The sequence below is a fragment of the Schistocerca piceifrons genome, chromosome X (genome assembly GCF_021461385.2).
Source record: "Schistocerca piceifrons isolate TAMUIC-IGC-003096 chromosome X, iqSchPice1.1, whole genome shotgun sequence".
NCBI classification, from domain to species: domain Eukaryota; kingdom Metazoa; phylum Arthropoda; class Insecta; order Orthoptera; family Acrididae; genus Schistocerca; species Schistocerca piceifrons.
Genome location: NC_060149.1, coordinates 27,103,277 through 27,124,495, shown reverse-complemented (window position 1 = coordinate 27,124,495; position 21,219 = coordinate 27,103,277). Strand labels below are relative to the sequence as shown.

The following is a 21,219-nucleotide window of genomic DNA, read 5'->3' as shown; positions in this document are numbered from 1 at the left end:
AATAAAATGGTAGGTGACTTGACCTGATGAGCTATGGGTATGATTCTATGTAGACTATGAAGGATCTTACACTCCTTTTAGCAGCTGTTTATTGCAACTTGAATCTTGAGCTAATTATGACTGTTTCCTTAAACGTGCATACTTTTAGCAAACAAACAAAATTAAATATAAAAAAATGTTACAGAGCAAGCAGCCTCGGACACTGTGTGTGTGTGTGTGTGTGTGTGTGTGTGTGTGTGTGTGTGTGTGTGTGTGTGTGTGTGTTATTTATCACATTTTGTGATACCATACAATTTATTTTATCATGTGATGCTAGCACCCGTGCAATGTGTTGTGTTCTACATCAGGAAGTGCAAGGTTAGGAGCAGCCACCAGCTTATGCTTCACAATTTAATATGGCTGAAAAAAATTACTCCACCACTTAGAAGGTGATGTTACATGTATTGGAATAAATTTATACAGCACTGAAGTGGTTGTTTGGTTGCAAGGATCCTTCAAGTAGACTCTCCTGGTGGTCATTAAAATTGAGCGAGTTTGACTTTGAAGTGATTCACAAACTGGCCGAGACACATGGTAACACAGGTGGGCTTAGCAGAAAGACCGACATAATACAAGCAATGGGTTGTAGCCTAGCGGAATGACAAAGAGAACAAGCTGCTACTGCTGCTGCTGATTACGTTATTTGCATTGCAGCCACAGTTTGCTGTTGACAATGGTATGTTATGTAGGAAATGAAACTTTGGCCACATGAGTTTATGCCTGCTGCACTACAGGAAGTACTAATGGAGGCACATGATCACATTATCTATGCACAGCGGTCATAGAACTACAGACCAGAGAGTAGATGAGCATTATTGGTGGAGAACTAAGAAAGAAGATGTAGATAAGTACCGTATTTACTCGAATCTAAGCCGCACTCGAATCTAAGCTGCACTTGAAAAATGAGACTCTAAATCAAGGGAAAAAAAATTTTCCCGAATCTAAGGGACGCCTGAAATTTGAGACTCAAAATTCAAGGGGAGAGAAAAGTTTAAGACCGCACCGCCAAATCGAAACAAAGTTGGTCCATTGCAACATGAGAGACAATTTAGGTCAAATGGATGAAGATACAGCTACAGTAGTTTGGTTCAAGTCGTAAGCTTAACAGTTGAGCTTTACCAAGTAGCCATTGCTATGTGTCAGGCGCTCCGTCTGTATTCGTACGGGTACCCTTCCTTTTTCATGGGCTTCATCTGGTTTGAATCGATTGCTTATATTGCTTTGATCTGATAAGTGCCGTTCTCTTTGTTATAAGTGTTTACATCACTCTAAGCTGAAAATGCATACGGCATGGCTTGCTTTTGTGCACGCTACTGCGGCATATATATATATATATATATATATATATATATAAACCAAAGGTGATGTGACTTACCAAAAGAAAGCGCTGGCAGGTCGATAGACACACAAATAAACACAAACATACACACAAAATTCTAGCTTTCGCAACCAACGGCTGCTTCGTCAGGAAAGAGGGAAGGAGAGGGAAAGACGAAAGGATGTGGGTTTTAAGGGAGAGGGTAAGGAGTCATTCCAATCCCGGGAGCAGAAAGACTTACCTTAGGGGGAAAAAGGATGGGTACACACACACACACACACACACACACACACACACACACACACACACACACATATATCCATCCACACATACACACATATGGTCTGTATATGTGTGGATGGATATATGTGTGTGTGTGTGTGTGTGTGTGTGTGTGTGTCTTAAAACCCACATCCTTTCGTCTTTCCCTCTCCTTCCCTCTTTCCTGACGAAGCAGCCGTTGGTTGCGAAAGCTAGAATTTTGTGTGTATGTTTGTGTTTATTTGTGTGTCTATCGACCTGCCAGTGCTTTCTTTTGGTAAGTCACATCACCTTTGTTTTTAGATATATTTTTCCCACGTGGAATGTTTCCATATATATATATAATACAGTCAGAAATGAAGCACGGCAACTGACTAAATTTTTAAATCTAAGATGATACTAATTCCTGTGCAGAATGTAATGTACTAAAGAGGTGCCTGCAAAGATTTTCAAACGGAGAAAAATTTTTGCTAAACTCTCGCTCGGAACATCTTCTATCATATGCAGTCTATTATTTGGTTCTTGTTGATCATTATCAAAGAAAGCAGCAGTGTAAGTAACAACAAATAGTAGTCTCTTGCCATTGTTTCATTTATGAGACAATTCCTCTCTCTCTCTCTCTCTCTCTCTCTCTCTATATATATATATATATATATATATATATATATATATATATATGAAACCCACATCCTTTCGTCTTTCCCTCTCCTTCCCTCTTTCCTGATGAGGCAACAGTTTGTTGCGAAAGCTTGAATTTCATGTTTGTGTTTGTGTGTCTATCGACCTGCCAGCACTTTCGTTCGGTAAGTCACACATCTGTGTTTTTATATATATTTTACCGAACGAAAGTGCTGGCAGGTCGATAGACACACAAACAAACACAAACATACACATGAAATTCAAGCTTTCGCAACAAACTGTTGCCTCATCAGGAAAGAGGGAAGGAGAGGGAAAGACGAAAGGATGTGGGTTTCATATATATATATATATATATATATATAGAGAGAGAGAGAGAGAGAGAGAGAGAGAGAGAGAGAGAGAGAGAGAGAGAGAGAGAGGAATTGTCTCATAAATGAAACAATGGCTCCGTTACTGTATCACTAGTCAGTATAAGAATAATACGAATATAAACATGACATCATACGTATATTCTTCCACATTTGCTGTTGTCTCATTCTAGTTTCATAGTTTATTAGGCAGACAGGATTTAAATGAGATAGCAGCAAACACGAAAGAATACATGGCATAATGTTTACATTCTTCTACCTTTTCTTTTAATTTATTTACCGACGCAGAGGTTTTGACGTCAGTATTTATCTTCATGCCTGCAAAACATGCCTGTGTAGCACTACATATATTCGATGGCAGAAGTTAGTTTTGGCGGCACCTACCAACATTTTTCAGAACTTTGCTTACTTTGTACTCGATTCTAAGCTGCAGGCGGATTTTTGGATTACAAAAACTGGGAAAAAAGTGCGGCTTAGATTCGAGTAAATACGGCATCTAAGAAACTGCGTGCCATGTTCAGAGTTAAGTCATCCACAAATATCCTCCATCACGCACCATGCAGTGGCTTGCAGAGTATCTATATAAGATGTAAATGTACCACTACGGAAGTTGCCAGAGGCAACTAAGCTTTTGAGATGACTGGAATGGATATTTTAGGCCCTTTTAGCCAAACAACAGTGAAAAGCTGCTACATTCTGACAATCATAGATCAATTCTCCTAACATGTGTCAATGATGCTATTCCAAATCAACAGGTGAACACAGTAGAACATTCAATGATAAATAATTGTCTATTGAAGTTCCATGTTCCAGAGACAATAATCACAGATCAGGGCACCAACTTCATCTTAGATCTGATGAAGCAGTTGTGTTGACTGTTATGTATTCACAAACGGCAAACTAGCCCATTACCTTCACAGGCTAACAGAAGTGCTAGTTCTGCAAGGTTCGCAGGAGAGCTTCCGTAAAGTTTGGAAGGTAGGAGACGAGGTACTGGCAGAAGTAAAGGTGTGAGGACTGGGCGTGAGTCGTGCTTGGGTAGCTCAGTCGGTAGAGCACTTGCCCGCGAAAGGCAAAGGTCCAGAGTTCGAGTCTTGGTCCGGCACACAGTTTTAATCTGCCAGGAAGTTTCATATCAGCGCACGCTCCGCTGCAGAGTGAAAATCTCATTCTGGAGAAGTGGAACATGTTCACCACACAACAATTAAGGTGCCTAGTTATTACATCAATAGTCCTCACAGTGACTGTGAGGTTTTCTTACCATATGTTTTAGCAGCATAGAATACATCATGGAAATAGGGGGAGTATAATAAGGTGGTTTATTTTTAAGTGAATTCGTGCAGTTACACTAGCAACTCATGTCAGGTGGCATAAGTAGGCTTTTGTTTATAACTGATAATGTATGTATGTATGCATGCATGCATGCATGCATGCATGGACAACAGATCTCTCAAAGCAGGTATGGGGAGAAATTGCAGCTTCCTTTCACCAGGTAGCATCACCACCAAGGATGACCACAATGTGAATAATACTTCTGGCAGTACTGTACTTCTTCAGCAAGAAAGGGGTAGGCGCATTGCGAGATCAATGAATGGAAGAGGCGTATTGTTCTCTAGACAGGAAGACATCTTACCGAGCCACCATTAGACATTAAAATTAACATACAATATGTGGGAAGCCAGAAAGTACGAATGCTGAAGGAAACTTTTTTAACTATACCTGGAGGCTGAGAAGCTGGGAATGTTGGGAGAAGTGCAGGGAGAATACTGAGGTTACAGCTCTCCTATAAATGTGTGTGAAAACAATTACACCAAGTGGTGGATTTGGTATAGGACACACTGCAGCAATATAAGAGACGGTGGTTTGACATGGGAGGTTGGTCGTTGAAAAAAGTGCCCTGTACTGTAGAAACCAATGATATATGGGAGCTCAATGATACTCTGATGCAGGTGAGAGGAATGGTGGATAGTAATAAAGCTATAACTGAGTGGCACACTATACAGTTGGTGAGCATTAAAACAGGTTGTGCTAAACAACACTCAAATGCTATGGAAACCAAAAGCAGAACTGACATGTTATGTGAAAATTTCCATTCACACGGTGAATCAGGATCTGAATGTTATACAGACCCAGCTAGATTTGTTGGACACCAGGACTGCCGCAGCAAGACTCTTGCAAACACTGGCCAACAATATACTGGATGAAAGTTCCTGGCAGATTAAGACTGTGTGCTGGACCAAGATTCAGGCCTGGGACTTTTTCAATTCATGGGCAAGTGCTCTGCCGATTGAGCTACACAAGCATCACTCCTGTCTTCATCCTCATCGCTTTACTTCCACCAGTACCTCAGCTTTTACTTTTCAGACTTTAAACAGTGTGAGAGCCATGCTTGGGTAGGTCAGTTAGTAGAGAACTTGTCTAGTTCCAAGTTTGAGTCTCAGTCTAGCACACATTTTTAATATGCCAGGAAGTTTCATATCAGTAGTGCACAATCCATTGCAGGGTGAAAGTTTCATTCTGGAAATACACTGGGTGCCCAAGTAGAGGTAACAGAGTTGCAGGAGGCCATACACCATGTGGTGCATGAGCAGTTGACCCCTACACTGTTCCCTTCTGAATAATTCCTGGTTGGCCTAAAGAAAGCCCAGAAGTAACTAACAACTGCATTAGAGCTAATCACCACACCAGATGAGAAAACATTATCACTGTTTTACCAGGCCACAACAGTAGGAATCAACACCGACTGTGCCCTACTGTGTGCTGGTCTGATTTCCAGTAACAACAACCAATGTCTGGTATGGACATTTTACAGTCTACCTCTACCTGGTACGGTGGAACACACTGGGAAAGCACATACAAATTAGAATGAAAGACGTAATGCCAATTTTAAAGAATGGAAGAATTATGCATTAATGTTAACAGATGAACATCGTCAGAGAGAGTGGGTCACAAAACGCCCGACCTAAGTGATCCAGATCAACTCAAGGGGATGCATGGTGCAATTATTCCTAGTGGGAACAGGAGCAGAAGGATGCCCGTGGGACACACTGGTATCACAACCTTATTTTCAGAGGAGGACAGTACACCAGATAAACCTATCAGCAAGGTCAAAATATGCACACAATACACTTAGGGCCGCAAGGCAGTGATTTGCCAATTAGTGGCACAACTTCTGACATCAGTGGACAAACTTTTCATCTTCCAGTTATCCTAATTGGAACTACCATTGAGAATGTGATGCAACCTTTGTTGAATCAGCTAGATACACCACTGAAGGCACTCCCAGCCCATAATCTAACATCCCTCAATGATACCATGGAATTCATCCATCTTCATACACTGAATGTGTTAGTAACAACTCTAAAAGCACACACACTTGCAAAGCAGCTCCGGCATATTTAGCAGTATCACGGTTCTCAGTATCACGGAGACGTGATTATTGGTGTTTGAAGTATCATTATAGTCTTCACTTTAAGTTGTGCAGCCTGTGTCTATGGTAAAAAACTGCCCATCCATCTGAGCTCCTTTACACCAGTTACCTGCTGAGTGGGTCAACCTTAGGAAGAAGGTATTTTTAAATAGCCAATTAAGGTTGTGGCTCAAGCACTATTAGAATAATGAAAATCTAAATGGGAAACAGTCTGTGATATAGTGGATCAGCTCTGCCAAAGAGGATAGGTGTGTGAACCACAGCTCTGCTGAGTACAGAGGAAAGGACCCACGACAGATTGATCGAACCTTGTTGGTCAGTGGGAGAAGAAACCTTAGTGGTCGGTGTTCTTGTGGAAAAAGCCTTATTCAGACTATGTTGACATTGCTGTAGTTATCAGCCGGAGCTCCTGAAGAGTCGCAATACTGCCACAGCACACCAAGACTGTGCTTACCACGCCCATCCACCACCCTGTGCTGCGGCCATGCCACACCCCTATCCACTGCCCTGTGCTGCAGGCATGAGACACTGTTGTTTGCTGCCCCATGTTGTGCAGCCTATTCTGTGGATAAATTCATTGGCTGGCAGCACTGACACTGCCATCCAATTATCTGCCCAGATTGTAACTAATAAATAACAAGTAGCTGCTGGTGGTCGGGTTTGACATGGCGACCTGCACCACGCCAGCCTGCGATGCTAACCATTACATCAGCTGCGAGCACCACATCTTGCAACAATCACATTCTTTTTCTATCAATTTTGTCTTCTGGCTCATAGTGTGGCAAATTCAAATTAATTTGTCTAATCATTCACAAAACGGTGCTAATTTCGTAAAACATAGACATTACATTATCAGATTACTATTTATTACTGAGCTCACAGCTGTACAACAGAACACAAGAATGTGATAATATCATACTGACATCCTATAATTCCTTTTCTGAAACAATGTTGTCAGGTTGTCTACGATGTGTATTGTCACTATTTCATGTCACACGTACATGACTTGAAAAAAAATGTACCCAGATATGTAGTACTGGAAACATTCCAGACTAAGAGAAGCCAGCCCATTACTTCCAGCCTGGAGGATAGCCGCAGTCCCACAGACACTAGCAAATTGGCACTGTCGCTCACACACACACACACACACACACACACACACACACACACAGTGATAACCAATAAGACAATACTTGGATAATGGAGACACAAGCTCTAACAATCCTTTTGTACCGTCTAGTGTCCAAGCAGTAAGAGTATTCAGACATATAAAAAGTTTTCACAAAACTAACCGCGAATGGAATTTCAACACAATATACATACAGTTATGGGAAGAAATGCCCATATTTAAGACCAAAGACAAGAGAAAATTTATTAATAATAATTGACTTACCAAAGTAAAGTACAGACTACAGGTCTCAACTGCAAAAACACACTACCATACACAAGTTGGTGGGAAGAACAAGATACATTACCATTAAATAAGCAGGAGATGGTTTCACATGTAATGGTAAGATCATATTCAAATTATACTAATTTCTCTATCTCTCTGTATTAATACCTTTCCTTGTCTTACTAGTTTTAAAAGTTCTTTCTGAAACCACCACACAATCATTCCACACTCCAAAATAAAATAAAATCAAAATATTAAAAAAAAAATTTTTTTTACCTTTAGGACCTGCTCCGGAACAGCCATTAACACATGACATATGGCAAGGAGAGCAAAGTAGTTTGGTGTCATCACGGTATGCTTCATAGCTAGTTTCATTACATCGATCACAGTTATCACCAGCATAACCAGAATCACACAAACATTTACCATTACCTTTACGTGTGCCTGCACCCTGGAATAAGGAACATTTCTGTAAGCACCATTACACATTACAATGATACAGGCAACAGGTACAGAGGAATGGGGAAGAGGGGTCGGGTAATGGAGGGGGGGGGAGGGAGGGAGAGGGAGAGAGAGAGAGAGAGAGAGAGAGAGAGAGAGAGAGAGAGAGAGAGAGAGAGAGAGAGAGATCGACATAATTTTAGCATGGTTGGTTGTGTTGGGGAAGGAGACCAGACAGTGAGGTCATCGGTCTCATCGGATTAGGGAAGGACAGGGAAGGAAGTCGGCCGTGCCCTTTGAAAGGAACCATCCCGGCATTTGCCTAATTTTAGCATGGCATTCCTTTTTAAACACAGATAAAACAACAATAACGGTGAAATAGGAAAGCAAAGGTACACAATTCTAAACATTACTCTTTAGTGCAAATTAATCATGACAAAAAATAATTTTAAATAACAGGCAGAGAACAGAATGGACGAGGACTTAGTGTAAAGCCTACACCATACACTTTTGTTATTGTGATTACTGAATTGCATGAAGGCGGTTAAAGAAAATATTTTTGGATGTCAATCTTGTTTGCTTTTCACTAAACTTACATTTCATATAAAACAACAATGAAGCATAATAGGGCACAGTTATATTCTGCTTTTTTTTACAGCGATCTATATGAATTATATTCTGGAAATACCTAAACATACTACCCATTACCTAAACAACTGATAAAAATTGTCTTTTCTCTCTCTAGCATATCTTTAACAAGGCTTACCCATTTTTCAACTGCTACTCAAGTTCTGGTGGTTATGACAGATCAGGACATCATCCTCAATCACAAACTGGGGAAAATCCAACAGATTACACTTTAAACATAGCCAAAAACTGCACTGAAACCTTATCCCAGACAAATTATTTTCAAAATTAGCTAAACTGGCGCCAGCCAGGCACAATAATTTTTTTTTTTCCCCCCGTTCACAGCTTTTTGTACAAGGTACTGTGTACTTATTCAGTGGGTATTTCAACGGTCTCTGCTATGCCACACACTTTTACTCTCTTGATTACCATTTTGAGGTCCAGATGGACCCAAAACAGAAAATTGTAGAATCATTTATAGAAAAATATACCAATGAATTCTTGTAAGGGCAATAACATTATAATAATGAACGAAGATCCCAAACAGATGATAGTGCTATTGTCAGCTTTTAACTGTGAGGCCAAGTAGTTGCACACAAAAACAATGGTTATCTATACAGCTGTGACAACAATGAGGCATTGTTATAGACACACACAAAAAATTGTGGTAAGTGACTGGTTGAGGCAGATGCGTGAAGTAGCTTCAGCAAGCCTGCTGCAACTCTCAGGGATCTTCTTTCACCAACTCTACTATAGTCTGGTTGTCGGACATGTGTGTACATATTTATTAATAACAATACTACAAGAATTACATATACATTTTATTTTAACTAACCTTCACTGAATGCATTTCTCCCAAGACAATATGAACATGAAAACACACACACACACACACACACACACACACACACACACACACACACTTTTCAATGAAAGGTAAACATTTATTTTCAATAATTCAGAGAGCAAGAGACAATTTCCAGATGGAAATCTTTTATGAGAAAAGCAGAGAACACTGTTTTACCTTACACTTTCCATTTTTACCACAAATATTATCTGGATAGCCAGGACATGGTGTACAGTCACTTCCAAAATGATTTTCTGGACAGCAGAACTCCATTTTCTCAATACACAGCCAGCTGTATAAATCCTGTTTTTGTCCGCTAGACCACCATTCTTCAATTAACTGCTCTGCATCTTCAGCAAGCAGATGACACTAGAATTAAAAATTTCTCTCTGAATAGAAGAAAAACTGCTCAAAAATGTGAACATTGACAAAAGAAACTTTACAAGAGGCAGAAAAATCATAATACTCTCACTTCTTACTAATGCTTGCTGTTTTCTTAAGGGAAACAACTATTTTCTTACTAAAAACATTTATATCAGTATACAACAAAATTCGGTTTTTCAGTGTGCTGCTCTTATTTCTTATTATACAGGGTGTTACAAAAAGGTACGGCCAAACTTTCAGGAAACATTCCTCACACACAAATAAAGAAAAGATGTTATGTGGAAGTGTGTCTGGAAACACTTAATTTCCATGTTAGAGCTCATTTTAGTTTCATCAGTATGTACTGTACTTCCTCGATTCACCGCCAGTTAGCCCAATTGAAGGAAGATAATGTTGACTTTGGTGTTTGTGTTGACATGCGACTCATTGCTCTACAGTACTAGCATCAAGCACGTCAGTACGTAGCATCAACAGGTTAGCGTTCATCACGAACGTGGTTTTGCAGTCAGTGCAATGTTTACAAATGCGGAGTTGGCAGATGCCCATTTGATGTATGGATTAGCACGGGGCAATAGCCGTGGCGCGGTACGTTTGTATCGAGACAGATTTCCAGAGCGAAGGTGTCCCGACAGGAAGCCGTTCGAAGCAATTGATCGGCGTCTTAGGAAGCACGGAACATTCTAGCCTATGACTCGCGACTGGGGAAGACCTAGAACGACGAGGACACCTGCAACGGACGAGGCAATGTCAGCGTCAGAGAAGTTGCTGCTGTACAAGGTAACGTTAACCACGTCACTGTATGGAGAGTGCTACGGGAGAACCAGTTGTTTCCGTACCATGTACAGCGTGTGCAGGCACTATCAGCAGCTGATTGGCATCCACGGGTACACTTCTGCGAATTGTTCATCCATCAATGTGTCAATCCTCATTTCAGTGCAAATGTTCTCTTTACGGATGAGGCTTCATTTCAACGCGATCAAATTGTAAATTTTCACAATCAACATATGTGGGCTGACGATAATCTGCACGCAATTGTGCAATCACGTCATCAACACAGATTTTCTGTGAATGTTTCTGCAGGCATTGTTGGTGATGTCTTGATTGAGCCCCATGTTCTTCCACCTACGCTCAATGGAGCACGTTATCATGACTTCGTACGGGATACTCTACCTGTGCTGCTAGAACATGTGCCTTTACAAGTACGACACAACATGTGGTTCATGCACGATGGAACTCCTGCACATTTCAGTCGAAATGTTCGTACGCTTCTCAACAACAGATTCGGTGACCGATGGATTGGTGGAGGCGGACCAATTCCATGGCCTCCATGCTCTCCTGACCTCAACCCTCTTGACTTTCATTTATGGGGGCATTTGAAAGCTCTTGTCCACGCAACCCCGGTACCAAATGTAGAGACTCTTCGTGCTCGTATTGTGGGCGGCTGTGATACAATACGCCATTCTCCAGGACTGCATCAGCGCATCAGGGATTCCATGTGACGGAGGGTGGATGCATGTATCCTCGCTAACGGAGGACATTTTGAACATTTCCTGTAACAAAGTGTTTGAAGTCACGCTGGTACGTTCTGTTGCTGTGTGTTTCCATTCCATGATTAATGTGATTTGAAGAGAAGTGATAAAATGAGCTCTAACATGGAAAGTAAGCGTTTCCGGACACATGTCCACATAACATATTTTCTTTCTTTGTGTGTGAGGAATGTTTCCCGAAAGTTTGGCTGTACCTTTTTGTAACACCCTGTAATGCAAGAAAACACAAAGAAATAAACTTAGTTTGCAAATAATAATGTTGACTTGCCTGGTTCTTGCCACGTTCAACATCAGAGCAAAGCTCCTCCTGTATCTCCACAAGACGCAGTTCACTGCTGGCATAACTGCCCAATTTCTCCTCTTCCCATGCTGCATCACCACCTTCAAATTTACCCCGAGCGGTGCGCTCCAGTCCCTGTAATAATTTTCTAAATTGAAGAGTTTCTCACTTTCATAGTTTAAGAGGCAATAAGCCATCATAGCACAGTTCATCCACCTGAGCATTTAACTCACATCTTTCTTATCAGATTGTGTTCTAATCACTTACCACTAGTTTTTTTCTATTCATTCATTCATTCATTCATTTATTCAAGAAACTGCTTGTAAATCAGTGTGTATTAAGTATTTCGCAAAAATACTGATAAAATAGAAAACAGCCTCAGTGAACACAAGTGAGCAACAGGGCTCGTACTAACTTCTAGTAATAGTATGAGATTCAAAGTGAGAAAAGGAATCGGTAGAAAACTCATTTTCCAACAACTGTGCAGGTATTTTAAAGTATGATGGGAGAAGATTAACGTGTAATGATAAGAAGCAAGTCATTAATTTGTGAAATATCATAACCAATTACACCACTACAGGAAAACATGAAGGTTAGTTCTAGGCTATTGACTTTAAAGCACAGAAAATGTGTGACTAGGATGGAAAGGATGTCACTAGAACTGTGATGATCCGATCAGCACACGACTTCGGCTCAAAATTAAAATCTTATCAGCATCCCCCTTATGCCCAAACCACACTTGCACAAAAGTAGTGATTTCTGACTTATACGCATCAGCCAGTTTTATTCTTTATATTCTTTTATCATAGCAAAACCTCCAATGAGTCGGTTTGGTAGTGTACGAAAAAATGAGAGGTTCATCACCACAAAAGACTAAAATGGACATACTCTGTAATGCCAAAACAATGAGTGTGCCAGCCACATTCATGATTTGGCACTCTGTTAAGAGCTCTCGTCATGTTGTGCAAACACAAATGTACATCGATTGGATATCCTTACAAATTTTCTTACGCACAATTACAATCACATATTTTTGTCATTATTCACATTACTTTGCACTTAACATTGACTGGTAACACTTGAGCTGATCATTTACTACAGCTCTGTTCATTAACAAGTATTGTTGGGCAAAACTTTATTTCAACAATGTAAACAGGAATAAAACTGGAATTATTTGCTGGTTCTAATATTCTGTGATGAAGGTTCATCAAAGAACAAAAAGAAGAACATTATCACTGAGGACACTATTGTATACTGTAAACAGAAGTCTTCAAAACAATACACTGAATATCACTTCCGCCATGTGGGGTCATCACTGCGGCCTGTTGCTTTCACTGTGTCCTCCAATGCGGGTTATAGCTGTGGTCATCTGCCAAATGCTGGGCTGAAGAGGCAAGTTACATTCTGTCTGCTCAGACGTTTAGCTTAGAGTGTGAGCTACCACTTTACATGATATGGTACACACTCCTGGAAATGGAAAAAAAAAACACATTGACACCGGTGTGTCAGACCCACCATACTTGCTCCGGACACTGCGAGAGGGCTGTACAAGCAATGATCACACGTACGGCACAGCGGACACACCAGGAACCGCGGTGTTGGCCATCGAATGGCGCTAGCTGCGCAGCATTTGTGCACCGCCACCGCCAGTGTCAGCCAGTTTGCCGTGGCATACGGAGCTCCATCGCAGTCTTTAACACTGGTAGCATGCCGCGACAGCGTGGACGTGAACCGTATGTGCAGTTGAGGGACTTTGAGCGAGGGCGTATAGTGGGCATGCGGGAGGCCGGGTGGACGTACCGCCGAATTGCTCAACACGTGGGGCGTGAGGTCTCCACAGTACATCGATGTTGTCGCCAGTGGTCGGCGGAAGGTGCACGTGCCCGTCGACCTGGGACCGGACCGCAGCGACGCACGGATGCACGCCAAGACCGTAGGATCCTACGCAGTGCCGTAGGGGACCGCACCGCCACTTCCCAGCAAATTAGGGACACACTTGCTCCTGGGGTATCGGCGAGGACCATTCGCAACCGTCTCCATGAAGCTGGGCTACGGTCCCGCACACCGTTAGGCCGTCTTCCGCTCACGCCCCAACATCGTGCAGCCCGCCTCCAGTGGTGTCGCGACAGGCATGAATGGAGGGACGAATGGAGACGTGTCGTCTTCAGCGATGAGAGTCGCTTCTGCCTTGGTGCCAATGATGGTCGTATGCGTGTTTGGCGCCGTACAGGTGAGCGTCACAATCAGGACTGCATACGACCGAGGCACACAGGGCCAACACCCGGCATCATGGTGTGGGGAGCGATCTCCAACACTGGCCGTACACCACTGGTGATCGTCGAGGGGACACTGAATAGTGCACGGTACATCCAAACCGTCATCGAACCCATCGTTCTACCATTCCTAGACCGGCAAGGGAACTTGCTGTTCCAACAGGACAATGCACGTCCGCATGTATCCCGTGCCACCCAACGTGCTCTAGAAGGTGTAAGTCAACTACCCTGGCCAGCAAGATTTCCGGATCTGTCCCCCATTGAGCATGTTTGGGACTGGATGAAGCGTCGTCTCACGCGGTCTGCACGTCCAGCACGAACGCTGGTCCAACTGAGGCACCAGGTGGAAATGGCATGGCAAGCCGTTCCACAGGACTACATCCAGCATCTCTACGATCGTCTCCATGGGAGAATAGCAGCCTGCATTGCTGCGAAAGGTGGATATACACTGTACTAGTGCCGACATTGTGCATGCTCTGTTGCCTGTGTCTATGTGCCTGTGGTTCTGTCAGTGTGATCATGTGATGTATCTGACCCCAGGAATGTGTCAATAAAGTTTCCCCTTCCTGGGACAATGAATTCACGGTGTTCTTATTTCAATTTCCAGGAGTGTAGTTACCTATTGATATCAAAACCAATAAACACTCAATCCATGTACATTTCACACGCACCACTGGGCTTATTAATAGATAACAGAAAATATCAGAAAGGCAGACTGAACAACAAACAACTGGAATGTAAAAATTTAAGAAATTATCATAAAATCAATAACAAAAACTTTTGTACTACTCACCATGCAACAACAGAACGCACATGAAGCAAAACTGCTATAATCAACACTTGAATACCCACACAACTACAATATGTAGATAAGTCAGTTAGAAAATAGCTTATGGACACAATCTTAAAATGATAGTTTTGTTGCTCCCAAAGAGCAGGCCTCCACCATACTATGTAAGCATAAGAATGGTTGGAAAACTAACTAAAAGGTTTCTTCTGAGGTAATGCGAGCCACACAATCTCCAAACCAAATCGAAACCCTACACCCACATGCAACGAAAATATTCTTACATACTGTTAATTCTAATGCTCGAGTTACCTACTCACAAACCTCTAGAACCAATCTCGAATATAGACTCCAAGCCCTACACAAAGCAGAACGAATTAGTAAACTGTCTGACCTAGCAACATTAGACAAATGGTTTGTTGGTTGGTTAAGGGACTGAACAGCAAGGTTATCAGTCCCTCAATCCAGGGGCAGTTTGCTCGGAATTAGTGATGACTGCGAAGTATGTGTTCTGATCACAAAAGTACATAGGAGTAGTAATACAAAGGCACTGAAGGCAATACTGATGCCAGAGCTCAGAAAGAGTTTAGGAAGAAGTGTATGGATCAGGCCAGTATATAGGTCAGAGCAGATGATGGTCTCCCAGGGCTCATCCAATGGCGAGGAAATTCCCACCCTGCATCCGACCCCTACCAGCAGAGAAAGGGCAAAGACAGTTACACACCTAAGAATGGCTTCAAGTCAGCACATTCGGAACAGTAAAAAAAGGCTGTACCATCAATAAAGAAAACGTGAACGAAGAAATAGGTAAGGTAGCAGGAGGGGATCCCCGGGGCTCTGCAAGCAACAGGAGTCACCCTACCCACAGCTGCCCATCCCTTCTCCAGTGCAATCGAGGCTTTAAGAGCACCCACTATTTAACAGAGTGCTACCTCTGAAACAGAAAGTACGGTGTGGTAGAAAAGAAGACAAACCGCAGCTAAATGCAATTAAAACAGATTAAGAGAGGGAAGAAAAAGTGAGCCGTTGAAGGAGGTAGTGTCCGCAGTCCCCCAGACCCAACCTGTAGCGGGAGCCATCCTGACCTCTACTACCTAACCTCTGCCCTGAAGGTAGATTAAAACCTTACATCTAAAAATAGAAACCACTTTCATGGACAAAAAGGAGAACCACTTCAACCATCCATGAATCATATGCCAATACTGAGGCAAAGCATTCACAAGGACAGGCTTAGCATGGAGAGTCAGAAGAACAGGGCATTCCACGAGGCTAAAAGCTATTGTCTGTAATGCTTGACAACTACAATGTAGGTTGGCTCATTAGGTAAAATAAAACTAAGGGTTAGCCTGACATGATCACTGCGAAGGCGACAGAATGGTGGATCCTTTCTGGGAGTAATGGAAGGAAGAGCACCATGCAGTAGTAGTCTCCTTGATAGTGTGGTATTTATTAGAGGAGGCAGTAGTCAACCAGATGTAACTCCATCTAAACTGAGCAGAGGTCTTATATGCACCTGCAAATCTGCACTTCGGATCAGCAAAAGTGAATGGGGGAGAGTAATCACTCCTCTAGCATAGTGGTTCTTAAACTTTTTTGGTGATGGAAGCCTTCTAAAGTACTAAATATTATTTCAAACAATGGAAAATCCATTGTTAAACAGAGAACCGACTCATGGCGATAACATATTAGACCTTCTGGTGACAAACAGACCCGAACTATTTGAAACAGTTAACGCAGAACAGGGACTCGGCGATCATAAAGCAGTTACAGCATCGATGATTTCAGCCATAAATAGAAATATTAAAAAAGATAGGAAGATTTTTATGTTTAGCAAAAGTGACAAAAAGTAGATTTCAGAGTACTTGACAGCTCAACAGTAAAGTTTTATCTCAAGTACAGAGAGTGCTAAGGATCAGTGAACAAAGTTCAAAACTGTCGTACAATATGCATTAGATGAGTATGTGCCAAGCAAGATCATAAGAGATGGAAAAGAGCCACCATGGTACAACAACTGAGTTAGAAAACTGCTACAGAAGCAAAGGAAACTTCACAGCAAACACAAACCTAGCCAAAGCCTTGCAGACAAACAAAAATTACATCAAGCGAAATGTAGTGTGAGGAGGGCTATGCGAGAGGCATTCAATGAATTCAAAAGTAAAGTTCTATGTACTGATTTGGCAGAAAATCCTAAGAAATTTTGTTCTTATGTCAAAGCTGTAGGTGGATCAAAACAAAATGTCCAGACACTCTGTGACCAAAATGGTACTAAAACAGAGGATGACAGACTAAAGGCCGAAATACTAAATGTCTTTTTCCAAAGCTGTTTCACAGAGGAAGACTGCACTGTAGTTCCTTCTCTAGATTGTCGCACAGATGACAAAATGGTAGATATCGAAATAGACGACAGAGGGATAGAGAAACAATTAAAATTGCTCAAAAGAGGAAAGGCCACTGGACCTGATGGGATACCAGTTCGATTTTACACAGAGTACGCGAAGGAACTTGCCCCCCTTCTTGCAGCGGTGTACCGTAGGTATCTAGAAGAGCGTAGTGTTCCAAAGGATTGGAAAAGGGCACAGGTCATCCCCGTTTTCAAGAAGGGACGTCGAACAGATGTGCAGAACTATAGACCTGTATCTCTAACGTCGGTCAGTTGTAGAATTTTGGAACATGTATTATGTTAGAGTATAATGACTTTTCTGGAGACTAGAAATCTACTCTGTAGGAATCAGCATGGGTTTCGAAAAAGATGATCGTGTGGAACCCAGCTCACGCAATTCGTCCATGAGACTCAGAGGGCCATAGACACGGGTTCCCAGGTAGATGCCGTGTTTCTCAACTTCCGCAAGGCATTTGATACAGTTCCCCACAGTCGTTTAATGAACAAAGTAAGAGCATATGGACTATCAGACCAATTGTGTGATTGGATTGGAGAGTTCCTAGCATGTCATTCTCAATGGAGAAAAGTCTTTCGAAGTAAGAGTGATTTCAGGTGTGCCGCAGGGGGTGTCGTAGGACCGTTGCTATTCACTATATAGATAAATGACCTTGTGGATAACATTGGAAGTTCACTGAGGCTTTTTGTGGATGATGCTGTAGTATAGTGAGAGGTTGTAACAATGGAAAATTGTGCTGAAATGCAGGAGGATCTGCAATGAATTGATGCATGGTGCAGGGAATGGCAATTGAATCTCAATGTAGACAAGTGTAATGTGCTGCGAATACATAGAAAGAAAGATCCTTTATCATTTAGCTACAATACAGCAGGTCAGCAACTGGAAGCAGTTAATTCCATAAATTATCTTGGGGTAGGTATTAGGAGTGATTTAAAATGGAATGACCATACCAAATTAATCGTCGGTAAAGCAGATGCCAGACAGACTCATTGGAAGAATCCTAAGGAAATGCAGTCTGAAAACAAAGGAAGTAGGTTACAGTACACTTGGTTCCCCACTGCTGTTTTTCTTTGTGGGGTTTTAGGGTGCTCAACTACTATGGTCATTAGCGCCCAGTCGCAAATGTAAGTGCACATATCATCTGGTAAAACTCAAGGGGGGGGGGGGGGGGGGGGACACCAGAAAGTTCTTACAAAGACGTAGATAAAATAATTAAAAGAGTTAGATGTCTTTGGACAAGTCCATCAAAGTAATAAAACGAAGAACACGAGCAACTGCTCGAGCGTCATCAGCTAAAATTTCCTGTAGGGTAGATGGCAGAGACAGGACAACACGAGATTGATTAAAACGGGGACACAACAATAAAACATGGCGCACTGTCAATGCGTGACCACAAGGGCACCGCGGGGCGGGGTCACCGGATGGCAGGTAGCAGTGGCTAAACCGGCAATGCCCAATCCGCAACCTGGCCAAACTGACCTCATCTTGCCGAGAGGGTTGGGAGGAGGTTGTCCAAGCTGTTGGGAACGGTTTTATGGCCCGGAGCTTATTGTCTTGAAGTGACGACCAAGTGTCCCACCATAATGACACAAACCTCTTACAAACAACCCCACTAATGTCAGACGATGGGACACAAAGGGAGGCTGGCCGAGGCAGGAGGACTGCAGCCTTGGCCGCAGCATCAACAGCCTCATTCCCAGGCACTCCTACATGGCCTAGAACCCACATAAAGCTAACAGGAGAGCCATCATCAGCAAAAGAATGGAGAGATTGCTGGATCCATTGCACCAAGGGCTGGATCAGATATGGAGCTTCAAGACTCTGAAGAGCACCGAGTGAATCAGAGCACAGTACATACAGAGAATGGCGGTGGCGGCGGACATACTGAACAGCCTGAGAGAGAGCAAAAAGCTCGACCGTAAAGCTGGAACACTGGTCGAGGAGCTGGTATTTAAAGGTGATGTACCCGACGACAAAGGCACAGCCGACACCATCGTCAGTTTTGGAGCCATCAGTGTAAATAAAAGTGTTACCGGCGAGTTGTGCACAAAGTTCGACAAACCGTAAGCAATACACTGCATCGCCCACTGCTTTAATACTGTTCACCGGTGTGGGATCCATACCAGATGGGGTTGCGCATTGTTACAGAATCATTTAGTAATCATGAAAGAGTTACGGAGATGATAGATAAACTCCAGTGGAAGACTCTGCAAGAGAGACACTCAGTAGCTCGGTACGGGCTTTTGCTGAAGTTTCGAGAACATACCTTCACCGAGGAGTCAAGCAGTATATTGCTCCCTCCTACGTATATCTCGTGAAGAGATCACGAGGATAAAATCAGAGAGATTAGAGCCCATACAGAGGCATACCGACAATCTTTCTTTCCACGAACAATACGAGACTGGAATAGAAGGGAGAACCGAAATAGGTACTCAAGGTACCCTCCGCCACACACCGTCAGGTGGCTTGCAAAGTATGGGTATGGATATGGATATGGGTGTAGATGTAGATGGAATGTAACAATATAACGAAAAGGATAGTTGCTACTTGCCGTATAGCAGAGATGCCGAGTCACAGATAGGTACAACAGTCTTTTTGTTGTGCCTATCTGTGACTCACCATCTCCGCTATATGGTGAGTAGCAACTATTCTTTTCATAATATTGTTAAATAGTAATTTACAGAGCCCTAAAATAAGCAAAATCTGGTTTGTGTCCATTGTTGAATTATAATCATTTAGTGAAAAACCACACAAAAATACATACATTGTATACTGCTGACTTCTACGACAATACACTAAATAACACTGTATTGATTTCACTGTAAATTGATAAAATTGTTTCCATTTAATGGGTATGTATGAAGTAGTAGTAATTTTTTTCTTTCCAGCTGTTTAGTTTCAGGCCTGACAGAAGAGATTTGAAGACCCAAGTCAGCTTCAGCATTCTGTCTGTTGCGGTATTTCATCTTTGTAGCTGCATATGCTGATTGTTTGTTTTGTTTTGTGGCACAAGAACAGCTAAGGTCTTGCGCGCCCATTTCAGAACCTTAGAACACCAACACGAAAAAGGAGTTAACAGTGACTAAACGCTAAGCCCAATCGACGGAAGGAAAGAGAGCTAAGAATAAGGACTTCCTCTTTGAGAAAGGTCCACAAAATACACTGTAGAGACAACAGAGGTCCCGAACTAAAGATTAAATATCCTTCACCATATTGCAATAATGGATAAAAACTAAAACGCAGTCAACAGCCCACATGTCGTTCACTAAAATGGCAGATAACCCAGACAGCATACATACATTAGAATGCAAGTGGTTAAAAAAGGGCATTCAGTCAGGAAATTGCAAACCGTTAAAGGTTGATGACAATTAGCTCAAAGTCATGGGGGATCACCGCTTAACAAATGGTGATGGCTAAAACAAAGTGCCCAATATGCAACCTAGCTAAAATGATCTCCTTGCAGCAGAGGGCCGAGAGGTGGTCAGCCAAGCTGCTGGGAGAGGTTTAATTCCCCAGAGCTTGTTCCCATGAAGGGAAGACGAGTGGTGGTGCCAAAGGGACACCACAGCAACATGGAGATCACCGAAAGGAATGGAAGAATTAGCAGGCCGAAGTAGGATGACTGCAGCCTTGGCAGCAGCCTCATTTACCATCAGACCGACGTGACCAGGAACTCAAACATCACAGTGGCTCCCTCAAGAGTTTGGTGGTGATGTTTGGTTTGTGGGGCACTCAACTGCATGGTAATCAGCACCCGTACACATTCCCAATCTGAACACAATCCGATCTTGCCACTTTCAAAGAATGATGATGATGAAATGAGGACAACACCAACACCCAGTCCCCAGGCAGAGAAAATCACCAACCTGGCTGGGAATGGAACCCGGGATCCTGTGATCCAGAGGTAGCAACACTAGCTACTAGACCACGAGCTGTGGACTCCCTCAAGAGTGAACAAGTGGAAGCTTCCTTGGACCCGTTGCACTAAGGGACAGACTGTGTACAGTACACAGAGGCATTGAGAGAATTGGAGCAAATGACACAATTGAAAAGTGTATGTCATTGGATGTACTGAGTGGCCTCATAAAGGAGAAAGAGCTCTCCTGTAAATACTAATCTGGATGCTGACACTGAAAATCATCGGTGCCAATGACGAAGGCACACTCGACATCACGGTCGGTCTGAGAGC

The 21,219-nt window shown here is 42.5% G+C and overlaps 1 protein-coding gene across 2 annotated transcripts in view; it reads right to left on the bottom strand.

Moving 5' to 3' along the window:
- LOC124721641 (cysteine-rich with EGF-like domain protein 2) overlaps positions 1-21,219 on the bottom strand; it is an 88,126-nt gene that overhangs the window by 26,280 nt on the left and 40,627 nt on the right. For both annotated transcript variants that reach the window (XM_047246703.1, XM_047246704.1), the window contains 3 exons: positions 11,563-11,709; positions 9,541-9,732; positions 7,725-7,899 (listed from right to left, as the gene is read on the bottom strand). In XM_047246703.1, coding sequence (XP_047102659.1) covers positions 7,725-7,899; positions 9,541-9,732; positions 11,563-11,709 — 514 coding nt within the window. The remainder of the gene's footprint in view (positions 1-7,724; positions 7,900-9,540; positions 9,733-11,562; positions 11,710-21,219) is intronic.